The sequence below is a fragment of the Chelonia mydas genome, chromosome 4, assembly GCF_015237465.2.
Source record: "Chelonia mydas isolate rCheMyd1 chromosome 4, rCheMyd1.pri.v2, whole genome shotgun sequence".
NCBI classification, from domain to species: domain Eukaryota; kingdom Metazoa; phylum Chordata; order Testudines; family Cheloniidae; genus Chelonia; species Chelonia mydas.
In genome coordinates, this window is record NC_057852.1 from 47,864,160 (window position 1) to 47,882,445 (window position 18,286).

The 18,286-nt window shown below is 36.0% G+C and overlaps 1 protein-coding gene and 1 long non-coding RNA gene across 5 annotated transcripts in view; one reads left to right on the forward strand and one right to left on the reverse strand.

The window, feature by feature from the left end:
- The window catches only part of PCDH10 (protocadherin 10), a 68,267-nt gene that overhangs the window by 8,843 nt on the left and 41,138 nt on the right, over positions 1–18,286 (forward strand). For 2 of the 4 annotated variants that reach the window (XM_043545642.1, XM_037897210.2), the window contains exon 4: positions 8,186–8,491. The exons of 1 other annotated variant lie outside the window; for it this stretch is intronic. In XM_043545642.1, coding sequence (XP_043401577.1) covers positions 8,186–8,491 — 306 coding nt within the window. Of the gene's footprint in view, positions 1–8,185; positions 8,492–10,958; positions 10,992–18,286 lie in introns of all 4 variants that reach the window. One more of the 4 variants, XM_037897211.2, reaches the window with a different exon arrangement.
- On the reverse strand, positions 1,731–17,929 carry LOC119566098. Its single transcript, XR_005225128.1, has 3 exons — positions 17,732–17,929; positions 12,694–12,725; positions 1,731–1,775 (listed from the first exon to the last, which is right to left on the reverse strand). It is a non-coding gene; the product is annotated as an uncharacterized LOC119566098 (long non-coding RNA).

Here is an 18,286-nt window from a genome sequence, read left to right on the forward strand (position 1 = left end):
TATGTTGCCCTCTCTATGCTCTCATATTAGTGTAAATTCTTTTTGAAAGATAGGCTCTGTGTATTTGGCTATAAAACACACATACACACACAAAGTACACTTCAGCTAATAATTCTGTTGAGCATATTGACCAGTGGTGTGGGAACCTCAGATTAGTTATAACTTATTTCTCCTTCTGCAACCTGTAAAAGGCCCAGGCATTTGCTGCAAGTGTTTTATGCAAGGTGATTTCTCACTCCCTCACTTCCCTCGTCTTATCCCCTTCTCACTGATCTCAGACCAGCATTCCCAGAAGCATCAAAGAGAAATGATGGTTGTTTCCCTATCTTGTCCAGGAGCTGTGGCTGCTACAGTCCCTTGCTCTGCTAACATGCTGTGTCTTCTCATGCTCTTGCCACTGTCTCCTTTGCCATGGGAAACCCAGGCACCAGGGGAAAACAGGACACTCAAGGGCCCCTTTATATTGCTGCAAGTCATTAATATGCAGACCTAATGAGACTTGAGAAGAGCCAAGAGTCTCCGGAGCTCCCCGCTCCTTGCCGGGCTTCCCGCTAGTTGAACAGAGTGTCTATTTTGTGTCTGGGAACCTGACAACAAACCAGGTCTTGCCAGAAGTTTACATCTGAACACAGAGCCCCCTTTCATTTTTGTCCTATATATGGTGTATGATTTATTGTTGTCTTAAAAAGCAGTGCATTTAGCCTTCCCCCACCCATTCTTTCACACAGTTTCTGATGCGCAGCAATCAGTGCTAGAGAGTTATAAAAAGCTCCCACTCCTTCTGCCCCTCCCTCTGTTTTTTTAACTTAGCTGCATTTCATTATTTTTTTTTTACAGTGTTTTACTGCAGCACTCGTCTCAATGAACATTTCAATCAGTTTAGTCCCTCAGCATAATGAACCATAATAACCAAACAGGAGAGAAAAGAATAAACAGCTGCATAAGGGGCTGGATTTGAAAGACTGATGGTGGCAATATAATCACATAGTTGCACATCAGCCAAAAGCTATTTTATTTTGAAATCATCCAGTTCTGTTACTATAGTTATGTTTCTGCTTCCCCCACCCCCTCCTCCTTTTTAAAGTAGTATAATTCAGACATGAACATTGAAGCCATTCTCAAACTTGGCACCAGTTTTCAGACTGAGCCAATTCTTTTTGTTGTTTTTGTTTTACAATGAGGAAAAAAAAATCTACTTTGCTCTTTTAAAGAGATTTAATTTGTTTTAAAATAATGGTTTAATATGATTTGTGGGCTCATGCAATTAAAACAGAGATTTGATATGAACAAATGAAATTTGATAATAAGCTTTCTGTCTAATCAGAATTAATATCACAAACTGAAAACACAAACATACAAAATTCAACATCCAATTTTGATAAACTACTACAGTGCATTTAGCGTAATTATTTTACATAAGGATTTTTACAAAGCGGGTAATAAATATGTATTTACAAGGTATACTGGAAATTTCTACAGGGTGTTTTGGGTCTACTTGATGCATATAGTAAAGTCTTATATAAATCCCGGGCTGAATCTTGCTGTCATTACACAGACATTGGCACCAGTGATGATGATACAGAGAAGGAGTTCAGTATAAAACTTTTATTCATACACTTTCAGTACTTCTTAATGAATTATATGAAAGGATGAGAGTAAATCTTGTTTGAATTTCAATGTCTGAGGACATTGCTTCTCAATTAATTTTAAATGTAGCTCTTCGATTTTCAATTCTTTCCAAATTAGCAGAGAAAACACATTGCTCCACAGCAAGGCTAGGAAAAACAAAAACATAATGGTGAACGACATCATCTCAGTGAAAAATTGTATATGTGCGGCCCAACTGTGCTCTCTTATCCCCTTATGCTGCTTCTCTTCCGCCTTTCTGCTTATATGCTATTATCTATTATCCTTCCTTTGCATTTGTCTTTTATTTCTTCCTCTAGCTCTATATTTGTTTCCTTTTGCTTTCTTCTCTTTCGCCTTTCTTTATATTTTGTTTTTTTTCTTCCTCATCATCATTTTATCATCTGTCTCTCTTCTTCTCAAGATAGTACCTGCCACAGAATAGCATCATATTCATGTCCAGAAATACTTGATAAATGGTTCCTACAGCAAAATTAAATACACTCCTAGTCATTTTCACACTGCAGGTGGCTTTGCTTGGAAAGGCATTTTGCACTTCACTTTACATACTGTGTGACTGCTCCTGCTGTTACCATTTGTCCTGTGGTAGTCCAGTGCCTGGTCAAAGTGACTGTGGAAGAGGTAGTGGTTTAATAATTGGGAACCATGGCACAGATACTTATGCATAATTGGAGTCTTTCACTGTGTGATAGAGCCACCATGCTTAACTGCTTAGGAGGTATATTGAACTAAGTTATTACAATCCTTTGAAATATTATAGGCCAGATCCTCTGTTGGTGTAAACTGCAGCGTCAGTGACTGAACCAAGAATTTGGCTCATTTTTTTAAATTCATATTTTCTTAATATTGATTGAATTTAATGCATGTGAAAGGTGCTTGATTCTGTCTGTCTGTCTTAGAACTTATATGGCCCCCAGTACTGTAGCATCTGAATACCTCACAATCTTCTATGTATTTATCTTTCCAAGACCCCTGTGAGGTATTGAACTACTATTAGTCCCACTTCAAGTTGGAGAATTGAGGCACTCCCATTGAAATCAGTGGGAGTTAGGTGCCTAGATGCTTTTGAAAATCCTATTATAAGTGACTTTTTCAAGATCATACAGGTAGTTTGTGGCAGAGCAAGGAACAGGCTCTCCTGAGACCCAGGCTAGTGCGCTCACTGTTGGACCATCCTTTCTCTCTGACTTAGCGTCTTGGAAAGAAAAGTCCTTATTTGTCTGTAGAACAGATACAGCTAGAGCAGTGACCGTTCTAGCTTCCCCACATCAACCCCTAAATGTGCATCAATCATATTCTAAAGAAATCTCTTCTAAGAATGAAATTAATTTGTTCTCCACACCTAATTACATTCTTGGCCTCTCTTTTGGGATTGCCAACATAGATGCCATTTACTGCTCTGCATATATATGTGTTTAAGTTTTATTATGTAGACACCTGTCCACAAGGACTTGGACTGATGCTGCCAGTTCATTTCATATAGCTGGTCACCAAGTAACCATCTGACTTTTAAACACTAGATTTTCACTTGGGATCTGCTGAGTTCTGTATATCATTAGTTTTACATTACACATTTTATGGAATTAGTTTTGTAACATAATTAGGCAGGTGTATTTGCAGGTAGAGATGTATACAAACGTTGTAGATATAATGATACACCCACGTTGTTCCATTAGCAAGTATATCTACCTATTCTGTAAACTGTTCAAACATGCAATATCAGAGACTGCAAGGCTAAGATCTAAAATTAGTCTTCCTCTCACTATGGGCAAGTGTACACTACAAAATTAAGTCGACTTAAATTATGTCGACATACAGCCACCACAGTAATTGGTTCAGTTTTACGTGTCCACACTATGCTTCTTGTGTCAGCGGTGTGCATCCTCACCAGGAATGTTTGCACTGATTTAACTGCCAGCGTGGGGCATTGTATGATGGTTTCTGAAAGGCAGCTATAGTCAATATAAGCAACACAGTATTTACACTGATACTGTGTTGACCTAACTACACCACCTTAAGCGTGACGCCTCTCATGGAGATGAAGTGCTTAAGTCAGTGTAGTGGGCAAATTACATTCGTGGAAATTCCATTTTAATGTAGTCGCTAACGGAGTTAGGTCGACATAAGCTGCCTTCCGTTGACCTAACTCTGTAGTGTAGACCAGGCCTATATCTGTAAGAGACTGGGCATTACAAAGACATCTGGTGAGTTTCTAGGAGTTTAAGGTGCCAGTTGTGCCATTCCACACTCTCATATCAAGTGATTTGTGCAGCAGCTTTAGCACGAGCCAATGTGTCTATCCTGTGGGATGCAGGAACAGCACCATATTGTAACTGGTATGGGGAAAACAGATTGAGAAATAAAGAGAAGAAATTCCAGTGGTGAAAGGACAGAAAAAAATCACTATTCCTTTCCAATATAACAGTTAAATACTGTTCTGAAGATCATTTGGGCAAAAAAACCATGAGGGTGAACATAAAGTGGTCTAGAAAAGTGCTTTGACTCTAGCCGATTTTGGGGGGTGGGGGGAAGCAGGATTCTTGCATTCTTAATGATGTTTGCTCCTCAGTGATCCAGATTAGACTTTGAAGTTATTATTTGGAAGAACTGAATCTATCTTGGGGATGTTTAGGTCTTTATTCATGCTGTTGTGAGGATGGAGACAGTTTTATGCAGGGCAGTACATCAGTTGCCTTGTGAAGGCTAGCTTCATAACAGAAGAAATTGCCAGTATGCTTTCATTATCAATAAAAAATGATGCTGTAGAAAATAACACCCTCTGAAAAAAGAACAGTTGCTTTGTTAACACTTTATTAGTATTTGCTATTTTTATTACATAATTAACATTAATAATATGTTTGAATATATTTATTAATTACTCTGAAGGTTTGGCATGTGGATCATTTTTCTTTAATTACATTTAAAATATAAGTTATTTAAAAAATGAATCTCAAAAATTGCCTAAATATCTCTTTGATCTAAAGAGAGTCTTTCATGCCAACTAACATACATATTCATAGACATTTTTGGTTTTGTCTTTTTAAAATTGAGATAAAAGGGATACTTTAGAGAATCTGGTCCAAACCAACAAATTCAGGAATGAGAGTTAGCATTAAAACTCTACCCTCAACCCCTATCTCCCTTGGCCATCCTAAATATGTCAGGCCATGTGGCATGTGAAATTGTTCACTGTCCAGTGACCTATCCAATAACTGGATTACAGGGTAAGGAATGATCTCCTGGTCTTTTTTCATGCATATATTAAATTGCAGTGTTTATCATATATTGCTATTTGAGAACTCTGTGCCAGATATTTATATTCTTTTCATGCAGATATTGAATTTATTCTCACCTTTAAAATCTCAGTTTATCTGGTACTTTATATTTTTCAATTCAATTATAGTATGAAATATTTCTTCACTGTGGATTTACAATTATGATGGATAGTTTAGTCCAGAAAGACTGTACATCTGGCAGGATATATGAAGGAGATGCAATGGAAGTGTTATACTGCCTAAACATTTTTTTTTGTTATAAATCACAAATACTGTGTTTGGTTTATGAAGGAGTCCTGTGCCGGATGCTTTATTTTGCTTTCTGTGATATAGCCTCCTTCCTGCAACACGGAAAAATAGACAATCATTTTCCTTTCTCTATTGGTTTGTGCATTGAATACTTTCTGTTAGAAACAATTTGCGAGAATGTCATCCCATTATACCATAATTAAAAAGGACGAATATTTAGCTATTATATCATAGTTAATAAAATTGAGTATAGGTACCCATGAGATTTCAAAACTAGAATGCTAATTTGAATTTACTGTGCTCTAAATATATTAATATCTAAGGTCCTGATTCTGCACCCATTAAAGTCTGTGGGAATGTAGCCACTGAGAGATGGGAGCAGTCATCCCTGGACACTTCCTCCCCAGCCACCCACCTATATACGCTCTTGAATTCTGGCTGTCTATTCCAGCCGTGGATATTAGTAGCTAGATCTTTATTCTTAAATCATCTTCTGGTACCTTCTCTTTCCTTCAAGATAAATCAGATTTGGTACATGCAACATATATTTCAGAGCCCCCTGTTTTCATTTCTTCATTTATTAAAATGTTGATTTGTAGTGGCTACAACATCATTTTCAGGTCCTATAATAAGCTGTTACATAAACCTGTTTGTTCAATGCACTGCAGTTGACAAGCAGAAATCAAAGGAAACTAAGAAGTAATAGGTGGATAGACAGAATTTTCCGGTTTAGGAGCTGATATAAAACCAAAATGGTAATATATCAGGTAATTTTCCAGGAGAAAAATAAACCCAGGGAGAAGTGGGGAAATAAAAGGTCTGCCCTTGAATAAATATCTAAAGCTGTCTCTTCCCACTGGCAAAACAAACAAACAACAGTTCAGTGCTTATCCTCAAGCTTTTCTTTCCCTTTCCCATCACCATTCAGTTTCAGAAGACATTGAATTAATTTGGTCACTGAGGTAATATTAGTGAAATGAAATTTGTAATAATTTTCCTACAAAATATATGGATATTATTCACATTTGACTTACATTAGGAAATCTGAAAACTGAGTATATCAGTTTGAATTAAGTGTTGCATCTACCTACTCATTTGCAAAAATCCTTAAAATATAAAGAATGCCTTACTCTGCATAGAAAAAATATTGGAATTATTCTAATACTAGTGTTAGTATTGATGGTGTGCGGCCACCTCTTTGTAGAATGTACATGGGTGAACCTTTCTTTCTCTGTTTTATTTATCATCCCTTTTTGTAATAGATGCTACCATTATGATATCAAGAACTAAACTAGCCAGCTATCTCATAAACAATTTGTATGTCTTGCATGCTGTTCCCTGTCTGTTTCCTTAATTCCAATTGCAGTTCACATTTGCATTCATCAACAGCTCACTGATCAGTAATTTATTTCCAGACTTCTGCTTATCAATTATCAATGGAAGGGTATAATCGAAGCTGGACTTAGTAACAAAGATAGCTTAAATTAAAATAAAAAAGTCATTATAAGGTGAGATTAATCTGTGATAAAAGCTTGCTTCTTCTTTTTATCATTTATCTAAATGATTGCCCTCAGTTCTCAAGCACTTGTTGATAACTCAAAGGGGATTCTTATTTGCTGGAACATTGTTTTCCATAGTGAGAGATAACACATAACTATTACTAATATAAATCAAATTGCAATGCAGAATTGTGGCAGAATTTTAAATACTAATCCTCACCCAGAAGTTCAAGCTAATCAAGTTCTTTATGGTGTAGACTGGTGAATAAGCTACAATACATGAATCTTGTTGTAGGTGTTCAGATTTTTTCCTAGTTCTCTTTCAGTGAGTTATGACACTTTTTTGTAATTCTAATGCACTGGTTGTAAATACAATATTTATAACTGATCTTGTTCATTTTTGACACATACATATTCTAAAACATTCAGTTTACTCTACAAATAAAGGGAAAAAATACCTCTCTATGATTGTGCTCTTTCTGTATGCTGTTGAATATCAATCTGAGAGAACAGAATTTATTCCATTTTACTCCAAAGACTTAAGACACTACTCCCTCAAGAAATTTAAGCCAACGATCTAAGGAATCAAAGTCAGGAAATATTCAGTTGAAATACCAGTCTGAAGGTAGTCAGTGGAAGTATTGCTTGTCATTGAAATCTTAATACCTTTAAAGGATTTGTAAGCGAATAGTTTTCAGTTGGTGGAGACAAGTGTTTGCTGATATAGTGAGCATTAACACATTTGTCAATAGTATCTGCAGCCATGTCACATCGGACTACAGCTACCTTTGTGCCACTAATTACAGTAATTTACTATGGGACTCTCTCCAGTCACTAGAGTGGCTTGGTGGTGGTAAGAACCACTGTGGTGGCAATGATAACTAACTCTGAAGAATTAATTAAAAGGATGGTCTTAGTAAATCATTTTTCTCGCACATTCAATTGATACGTACATTCACCTATTTTGTCAGAACTGCTTTTAGTAATTCATAGTCTCTGTCTGTATACATTCATATACACACAAACAGTTGCTTTACAGGAGTCGTAAGTATTTAGTTTTCAAAAGTGAATTCTCAGATTTCTTATTACTGAAATTTCATTCTTTTTGTAAGATCCATGTTCATCAATTTTTTCCCATTTGTACCTTATTAAGTATTAACAAGCGATGATCTGCTGCCATCACCTGTAAATTGAGTTAGTCTTGTACCTGAATGGGTTCTAGGAAGTAAGGTTCACAAGAGATTCTGAGAAGTGAATCATCATCACACTTCTTCTCATGATTGTTTTGCACACTCTGACATTCTGGCAGTTCCTCTCTTTGTAAATGGTGGCATTGACTGGTGAAGACCAAAATGATCAGATCTTTTATTGGTGGAATGAAGGCAGTGGAAAGCATACTAGTAAGATTTCTCTTCCTATCTCTCTTTTCACCCACCATGTTCTTTCTCATCTGTCAGCAGCTTGTCATGATGCTGAAGCTTATATCTACAGTTTCTTTCTCTTTCCTGCTTGCAGGCATGGATCTCTTCTCCAATTGCACAGAGGAATGTAAAGCGTTGGGCCACTCGGATCGGTGCTGGATGCCCTCCTTTGTCCCATCCGATGGACGCCAGGCTGCAGATTATCGCAGCAATCTGCATGTGCCCGGTATGGACTCTGTTCCAGACACTGAAGTGTTTGAAACACCAGAAGCTCAGCCTGGGACAGAGAGGTCCTTTTCCACCTTCGGCAAGGAGAAGGCCCTTCACAGTACTCTGGAGAGGAAGGAGTTGGATGGACTGCTGACTAATACACGAGCGCCTTACAAACCACCATATTTGAGTAAGTACTATTCAAAAGGCTGCGTCAAAATGTTCCCTTTGCGGGAATAAAACTTGGCTCTCTGCTATCCTTACTATGAATAGTACAGTCAGAGTATTGGAGGCAATGAGAAAAAAAAATACTGCTCTTGGATTCAGATACCACTGAAAAGGACATTGTTGAATGCACTTAAAAAAGAAAAGACTTTGTGTCATGATAGTAGGTCACTGTTGTTAGCAGCAAAAACAGTATAAGGTGATGGCAAGCTAATTTTTTCTTTACATTTTAACTGCTCCAGGTGCCTCACTTTCTTATTGATACTGAACATTATCACTTCATCAAGTAGTGCTGGTATCATACCTACATTGCTAACATGAGGCAGGGTTTGGAAGACAGCAGATGAGTCTTTTCTTTCTTTTGTTTTTACACACTATTCTCACTATCTTTTACTTTCTTTGTCATCCTACAAGATATAAACTTGCATATTCTGCTCAATGCTTTCTATCTTGTTCTGAATTCTTACCTCTTTTATAGTCATCATTGTGGTTGGGTGACACAGAAGACAGTGTGTGGACATAGGAAAGATAATTAATTATGCATTTTGGATTCTGAGCTAAAAGGTGTACACTAAAATTGTACTTTGGTCTAAGATGTTTTACCACTATATGTACTAGCCCATTGTACTTTATTAAGCCATTACAAGATCTCCCTTGACTTGAAGCATTTATGATGCTCATTTAGTCTGTGTGACTGGAGCTAAGGAGAGCAGTGTTATACCAGTGATCCTTCTTAGAGCAACAGCAGTCCCCTAGGACAGTAGGTGAGGTGAGGAATGTTTCTCTGGAGTTGGCTTTTTATTTAATTTTTAAATTTCAGATGAATTCAGTAGTTGTCAAAAGTGCTCTGGAAACTGAAGTCTGTCTCCAGAAAGGTTCAGCATGGACAGCAATGGTGCTTGTTTCTTTGATCTCCCTCAGCTCTGTCCTGGTAGCATGAGGGTACCTTTCAAAGTGTGAGGGTAGTTCAGTCTTCTTACCCATTCAGTCCTTGGATTTTCTGTTGACACTATGAAAAAGGTTCGAAAATTATTGATTTTGTGATGTGCACACTCACTTATAAGGAACTGGCCTGAGGCAAGCATCTCATTTCACATAGGCCAAAAAAAAAAAACCAGCCATCAGCTAGCAATGTCTCCTATGGTCAGATGGGTCAGATGTGAACTGTTGACCTTGTAGTGAACTCTTATGTTTTTCATTACCAATCCCCATAACCATCCAGGCTTCCAAAAGTGTCTTTTCGTAATAGGGCACATTCTAGCCATGCATTATTAATTTCATCTTCATAATTTCAGCTAAAATGTTTGGATTTTCTAGCACTTCCAACCTCATTATGTGAATGTCTCTGTTTTTGTTCAGTTTAGATACATTTGTTATAGTGAGGATTATCCATAACAATGCCAAACTAATACTTCTATTTACTTGTTCTACAGTTTGGAGGTTGATTATTTTAATCAACCTTTTCCCGTTAGTTCAATTTTTAAATTTGTGTGCAGTTAATATAAACTATTCAGTTTGTCAATCTGTAAGCAAATTGTCCCATAATTTATACTTTACTTTCCTCACAAACTATGGCATGAGAATATAAAATAGTTGAGGTAACATTGGAAAGAGTGAGCGATATGTTGTGAATTGGATTCAGCAAAATTAAATCTGGACTTTGAATTTCACTGGACTTCCAATACAAACCTTCAACAGAATCTAAATTAATATTTCTGTCTTCTATTTTTCCATATTTAATGTTTGCATTGGTACAATTTTAGAATTTAAAATGTATAGCAAATAATAAAAGAACAAAGAAAAGAAAGTGAACCTATTACTCTGTAGAGCTGAGCAGATAATTCACAATGAATAATTTATTCATTGAACAAGAAAAGAGGAGAGGCTATTCTCAATTTAGTTTTAAGGAATGCACAGGAGATGCATTCTCCAGTTCAGGAAATAATTATAGTTGAGGCACTAATTAATAGTGATCACAATATAATTAAGTTTATATTTATGGGAGGAATTGCACCAAAAAATGGAATGGTGATAATAAATTTTAGAAAGCGTGATTTTTTTTTTTTTAAGAAGCTAGTCTAAAAGGATCCTCAAGTGAGGAAAATAAAATCCTCAAGACTCAGCGTGGTTGCTATTTAAGCACACTATACCAGAATCATAGCACATATGCAAAACCCTAAATGAAAAGAAAGCATGAAGGTAAGAAAAATGAAAACATATGGTTAAATTGCAAATAGAAGAGGGTTACTTGAGATGAATAGGTAACAATTAAAAAAATACTTAGCTTAAGTAAACCCAGTAGAAAGAATCCTAAATTAAAACAGATAAATTGTAAGACTGAAATTAGGAGAGAGAAGAAGGTCTTTTTAGAACAAATAGCCAAAGACATGAAAACTAATACACTTTTTTTTTTTTTTTTTTTTTTTTTTTAGTATGTCAGAGGTAGGAAGCCTGTGAGAGAACAGGTAGGTCTGTTGATCTGCAAATATTGAGGGTAAAGATATCACAGAGAAGCTAAACAGTATATTTTCATTGGTCTTTACAAAGAGAATGTTAGGGAAGCTACCTACCCCAGACCAATTTTTTTCAAGTAAAGGCGAGGAAAATGAAACTGAGGTGTGAAAAGATGAGGGGCTTGAATAAATGGATACATTAAAGACAAACAAGTCACTAGCACCGGATGGTATTCATCAAGAGTTCTGAAGGAAGTTTAGAATGAAATGGCAGAATTTGTAACAAAAATCAGCTACTGTGGGGGGTGTCTCATAGGTGGAAAATGTAGTACTTTTCATTGGAGGAGGGGTCCCCAGCCAGCAAGCCAGAATCTTTAGCCAAGTTCTTTGAATACTAACCTCATCCTGAATAAGTAATATACAATGTAGTATGCTAATGTTTTATTGTAAGTTTGCCTTAATAAAAACTGTTGTTGTTTTTTTTTAAAAGACACTAAGCATGCTCCTGAAAATTACAGGCCAGTATGCCTTCTCAGTTTAGTTCCAGGTATATGGCTGAAGTAGTAATGAAAGAACGAGTTTTAAAACAATATAAAATTATGAATATAATATATTAGGAACAAACCAGCATGGCTTCTGTAAAAGCAAACCCTGTCTCTTCAATCTATTAGAATTCTTTGAGGATATTTTAGCAATGGTGAATAAAAAAGAATTGGTTGATATGATGAACTTTGTCAAAAGCTTTTTGAAAGTTCAGACAAATTATAAGAGGCTATTAAAGTGATTAAGCATAGTCACGGGGTTAGAGAAAAGTATTATCACACATTTGAAACTGTATAAGAGACAGAAAATTATTAGGAATAAATGGATTGTTTTCAGCACCAGCAGAAGGTTAACAATGGGGTTCCACAAGGGCCCATACTGCTTAATATATTTAAAAGGGATGAAAAGTGAGGGGGTAAAATTTGCGGAAGACAGCAAATTATTTTGGTTAGTCAATACTATAGTACAGTGTTTCTCAATCAGGAGTACATGTACCCCTGGGGATATGTTGAGGTCTTCCAGGGGATACCTCAATTCATCTACATATTTGCCTAGTTTTACAACAGGCTACATCAAAACCACTAGCGAAGTCAGTACAAACTAAAATTCCATACAGACAATGACTTGTTTATACTGCTCTACATACTATAAGCTGAAATGTAAGTAGAATATTTGTATTGCATTTGGTTTATTTTATAATTATATGATAAAAATGAGAAAGTAAGTAATTTGTCAGTAATTCTGTGCTCTGACACTTTTTTGTATTTTTATGTCTGATTTTGTAAGCAAGTAACTTTTAAGTGAGGTGAAACTTGGGGTACGCAAGACAAATCAGACTCCTGAAAGGGGTAAAGTAGTCTGCAAAGGTTGAGAACCAGTGCTATAGTAGACTATGAGGAACTTCAGAGGGACTTAGCAAAACTAGGTGAATGGGAACATACATACTGAAAGGAGTCATTTGAACTATTCTTGTACCTTTATAGATTATAAATTAACTGTTACCACTGAGAAAAGAATACTTTAATATCACTGAGGACAATGTAATGAAAAGCATCTGGTTCATGTGCATTGGTAGTTACAACAGTAAAGAAAATGCTATGTTGTACAATGGAATAGAAAATATATTGAAAATATTATAATGCCATTATGTAAATTCATCATACCCTCTCACCTTATTGCTGTATTCATTTCTGGTCACTCCAACTGAAAAACAAACAAACAAAAACCAAACACACAAAAACTCATAGCATAATGATTAGAGGCATGAAAATACTTCTGTGTGAAATAGTACTGGGAAGATTAATACTGAATAGTTTAGGGAACAAGGCAACAAGAGAATGAGGGGGCAACAAAGCAACTGCAAAACAATCAATTTAAAATTCATAAAAAGGGAACTTTTGTATTATTTTTGATACAATTCACAGTTAACCTGTGGAATTCATTGTTATGAGATGTAATTGAAACCATGAACTTGGTAGAATTTAAAAATAGTATCAGACATTTGTATGGATAAATGAGAACATCAGCAATTACATTCGAAAATATGGTGATATAGAAAGGGATATAAATCCTCATATTTCAAGGCTGTTCAGAAGAAACTTCTGCTATGAGCAGGTTATTCCATTATAGGTTTTACTTCACCTTCCTCAAAAGCATCTGGCCCGGGCCTGTGTCAGAGGCAGGACATCAGACTAGCTGAACCACTGAACTTATTCAATATAGCAATTCTATGTTCCTGTGAATTTAGCTCATTTTTATGCTAATGGAATATCCATGAGCAGATCATGATATCCTCAAATTCTTTTGTTATACTAGGTTATTTGATTAATATCTTTTCAAAATTTTCACGCTGTGGATTTATCATAAATATTTGAAATTCACGCTGTTCTGCTTAGTTGTGACTCAGGCAATAAATCACAGGGTGCTTTACACATTTCTGATTGGATGAATGCACAAGCTCTACTAAATTGAATACTTGGGCATGCAAATTTAAAAATTCATTTTCTTCAAGTAGTCAGGCATGGACTTGGAAACTGACTTTCTGCAAACATCTTTCCTATTAAAACTTGATCATTTGAAGGGTCACAGAAATCAAATCCTGAACATGGGCCAAAGCAAATTCATTAAAAAATTTGAATGAATATTGGTGTGGGGGGGGGAATTGTATTTTTTCCCCAGCTCTAATTTTAAACCTTTGTTGTTCTTCTGCTAATAGATGTTTGTTGTTTTTGTGGTCTAATCTCTTTGGGCCAGGACAGTGTCCCACTACATATCTGTACAGCACCCAGCACAATGGGGCCCGAATCCTCATTGTAGCTTCTGGCCCAAAGGGATTAGACCATCAACCTGTTCCAAATCACCTAGGACCAGATCCTGAGATGGTATAAACTGGTGTAGTTTAATTGAGTTCAATGGAGCCATACTGATTTCCAGCAGCTGAGAATCTGACCCTTAATTTTAAAAATGCATATTTTAGATAGATAGATAGATAGATAGATAGATAGATAAAAATACTTTTGAGAGCTTCTGAGAGTTGTGAATTGATATCAATAGAGAATTATTTTTTCTTTATCAGAAGCAGAACAGGCACAACGTGGACAGCGGCAATATAAGGCAGGAACTAACCAAGCTTAGCTACACTATTCACCAATGTGCCTTAACCTGGACCTCGAGTCTCCCTACATTTATAATCTTTGACCACAATTGTTATGGTTTTGTTTGATATGAACTCTAGGGCTTCAGTCTTGCAAAGACTTAGGTACATTCTTAACTTTGCATGCATGTAGCTTAACTTCCCATTGAAGTCAACAGAATTGCTCTTATGCATGAAGTTAAGTATATGCATATATCTTTGAAGAACTAATTGCCTAGGAACTGGACTATCAACTAATCTAAACAAGATATCAAAGAACAATCATAAGGTATGTTTTTTTCCCTCCCACAGCCATTGTTAGGGTTAGCAGAATTCAGTTTTTATGTTTTTTATAATTTTGATGGATAATGTCAATGTTTATTTTTAAACATTTTTTATTTTTATCAATTTAAATTTTCACAGTTGTGGAAAACTGGGGGAGATCAGACAGCGGGGGCTCAGACAATAATTATTTAGTGACAGTAGATGTTGAAATTCAAAAAGTTAAAGCTTTATAACTGTTAAAACATAAATTGTCAACATCATGTGTTAAAATATACAAAGTAAATATCCTTAAATCAAACGCTAATAAGTTCTCAAGCAGCATTTTTATTACTTTAGTTTTCTGCAATTCTGATTATCATCAGTGGATATATTTTTTTATTGGTTTGGACATATCAATGTTTACCGACATTTACTGTTAAAAATTGGATCCTTCCAAATGTAGTCATTATCCATCAACTTGAGTTGGTTTAGAATAAATGACGCAGCAGTAAAAAGTGTTCCATATCTTTTTAACATTACACTGAGTCAGTCACTGCCCTGTGGTGATTTTTCCCAAGGAATAAAAGTGTGTTGATAAGGATTTTTATTTAATTAATTAATGTATTTATTTATTGGAATGTGGGTGTCTCTAGTATCATAGAGAAATATTACTTCATGATAGCATATATACCACAGAACACTTTTCAACAAAAGGTAAAAGCAAATATAGGAAAAACAAATTTCATTAAGAATTCCATTGTATTTTTTGTAAAATTAAAAATCAATCATGTAATTAGTGAGGCTCTTATGTGCTCAGTACTGTGGAAGCAGAATTTTCTTTTCTTTCCCTTTTGTGTGGTTATGCCTTCTTTCTGAAAAATCATTTGCATAGTTTTACCATAGCTTTAAAATATAATACAAACCATATATTCCATATATAATACAAACCATGTAAACCAAACAAACCATATATTCACCAATATTGTGGCATTATTTAAAAAAAATTAGTAACATTTGAAAAAAATGAAAAAAATGCTTGATTTTTAAAAGGAGAGATAGTGGCCTTGTACTCATTTATGCATGTGCATTTATGCACTTATAATTTCTCACACAGTTGTACAAATAAAGCAGATATTGGTACCACAAGGCTTAGTTGGGCCCCTATCTTGTGATTTTTCTCATGCAAATGCAGAATTTTCATGTAAAATTGTGGTACATATTTGCAATTAAATATATACAAACATGCACCAAAAATTCATGTGCAATTGGGTTCTTACGTCTAAAAATTGACTGTAAAGGTTGAATTTTTCAAAGGTGGCTTCAGACACGTCTGCACTGAAATGCACAAGTTTGAGTACTACCATTTGTGTGTGCAAGCAAAAGAATATGTATGTGTAAAACTCTGCATGCATGCATGAGTGAGTTATGCATGTGCAAATTCTATAATTCTGTGCACAAAGATGGCTAAAAATGTTGCTCCTCATCCTGTAATCTGACCCATAAAGGTGATCCCCTTACATTGGTATGGAGTCCCAGTAAAGTGCATGGAATTCTGCCTGGACAGCTATATGACTCAGATTACAGGATCCAGGCTTCTATGTGCAAATGATTTAAGCGTGCAAAATTGCACACACAAAAATTGGAGGCTGAGATGGATAGATAGCTTTTAATGCCCAGAACCCAATTGTGCATTTGGCCTGTTCTTCTAAGCAGTAGTAGGAACGCTTGGCTTTACCACTGTCATTTTTAAAATGATGAGAGACAAAAGTTGTTATATGAGTAAAACTTATCAGCCTAAATTTGTTGTGTGACATTAAAAGTAATTTTAGCTATATTTCTAAATAAAATAAAGTACTTAAAAATCTTGTTATAGGAATGAATAAGGTAAGAGTGAGAGGTAATATGTATTCACTGGTTACAGTAAGTATTCTATGACCCTTCATAAACTACTCATGATCGTTCACTGCTCATTGAGTGACGTATGTAATGTTTTTAAAACTCCTATTCTCCACTATTTTGTATTCTTCATGTGACTGTATTTCTCTTGCAGTCATCACTCAAAGGAAATAATGGTTACAGGGTATCTAATGCAATAATAGTTAGAGAGGAAATGGATAAGTCACATGGCAAAATCAAGAAGGAAAAGTTTAGAAAATGCAGAAATAACTGAATATGTTCATTTTAATATGGCCTAATAAAATTTACCCTGGAGTGGTGTTATTTTAATTGAATTGAGCCATTTTTTTAACATGAAGAAAAATGAGAGACTCATTCAGTTTTCCATTCTAAACCAAGAATATTAGCTGCCTTATTTAGGCAATATTTAGCTGAGTCTTTTTATATAGCTAAAACACTAGACAGAACTTCATTGTATCCCTCTATATTATAAAATAGTGAGGATTTCAGTAGTAAGTATAGGGAACACTTTCTCCACCACGGAAATGCAGCCACTTCTGGGATGAAATACCACAAATATCAGCAACTCACAACAGTTTAGGGCAAAAAGTAAAGAATACATTTTCTGTTTGGTTTAAAGAGGGATTTGGTGTGAGGCAAGCAACTGGAATTTGACCAGGTTTCTTGAATTTACCCCATATTTTTATGACAGGTGCCATGCTCTTTGATATCAAGTTGTTAGAATCTTGTTTTTACATCTCATTGAAAGACAGCAGATACCCTCCTCCCCTCACCCTACCAAACACACACACCATTTTAAAACAGTGGTTGAGTAGTGTCAAGGTGTGTCAACACTACAATTAAAAACCTGTGACTGGCCCATGACAGCTGACTCAGACTAAGGGGCTGTTTAACTGTGATGTAGGTATTAGGGCTCAGGCTGGAGCCTGGAGTCTAGTACCCTGCAAGGTCAGATGGTCTCAGAGCTCGAGCTCAAATGTTTACACCCCAGTAAAACAGCTCCTTAGCTTTGGGTTTTTAATTGCAGTGTAGCCATACCCTCAGAAAATAGAGGGTCATCTTCTGAATCGCCAACACTAAAATATTAAAGAAACTAACAAAAAATCTGCTGAATCCATTGTTAGTTATTTTTGAGAACGCTGGGTCTGTCATCATATGGTAACATTTTCAAAGCATCTCAGTGACTTAGCAGTCAAAGTCTCATTTTCAAAAGTGTCTTTGACAATGGGACGTAGGCTCCCAAATCACTTAGGTGGCTTTGAAAATGTTACTCATGGTAGGCATGCAATGTTATATAGAAGTCAATGCTATCCTCACATTTATTATGAAGGCCCACTTGCCTCTGTCCTTTTCACTGGTGATTGACACTGGAGTGCAGAACAGAACTTGCTCTTACCCCAGCTCTATGCAACGTAGATTCTCCTCACCACAGCTTCAGCATATGCACTCCATAATGGAGGAGGGACCCCAAGTGGTTCTTGCTCACAGCTCATTCCATGGTGGGATAATCTTCTTCACACATCCACACTAGTTAGCTCCTGTTCCTTTGCTTCTCTTCTCGCAATTCTATACACAGCAAAACCTTGAAAACATCCCTCCAAAAGGCTTCTCTGCTTCTCCTTCCCCCACTTTCATTTGTAAAGGCACATCCCATTTCCCAACTGTTTTTTTCCCCTGTGGGAAGGAAAGAGGACAACAGTTCAAAGAATGTTATAAATAATTGGTGGGGGAGAGGTGGGGGGAAACAAGGAAAAGCGGTCCTCAGGAGTAACTGCACTAATATCTTTACATTTACACATGAACACTTTAATGTCCGGTACCACGTTGTTACCTGGCAACCCCACTTCTTCATAGACTGTGCTTCAACTCTGTTCTCACATGACAGCCACTGATCATGCCAAGAAATTCATGCTAGCAATGGGGATTGCTGCTGGCATGAAGCTACTGTGAA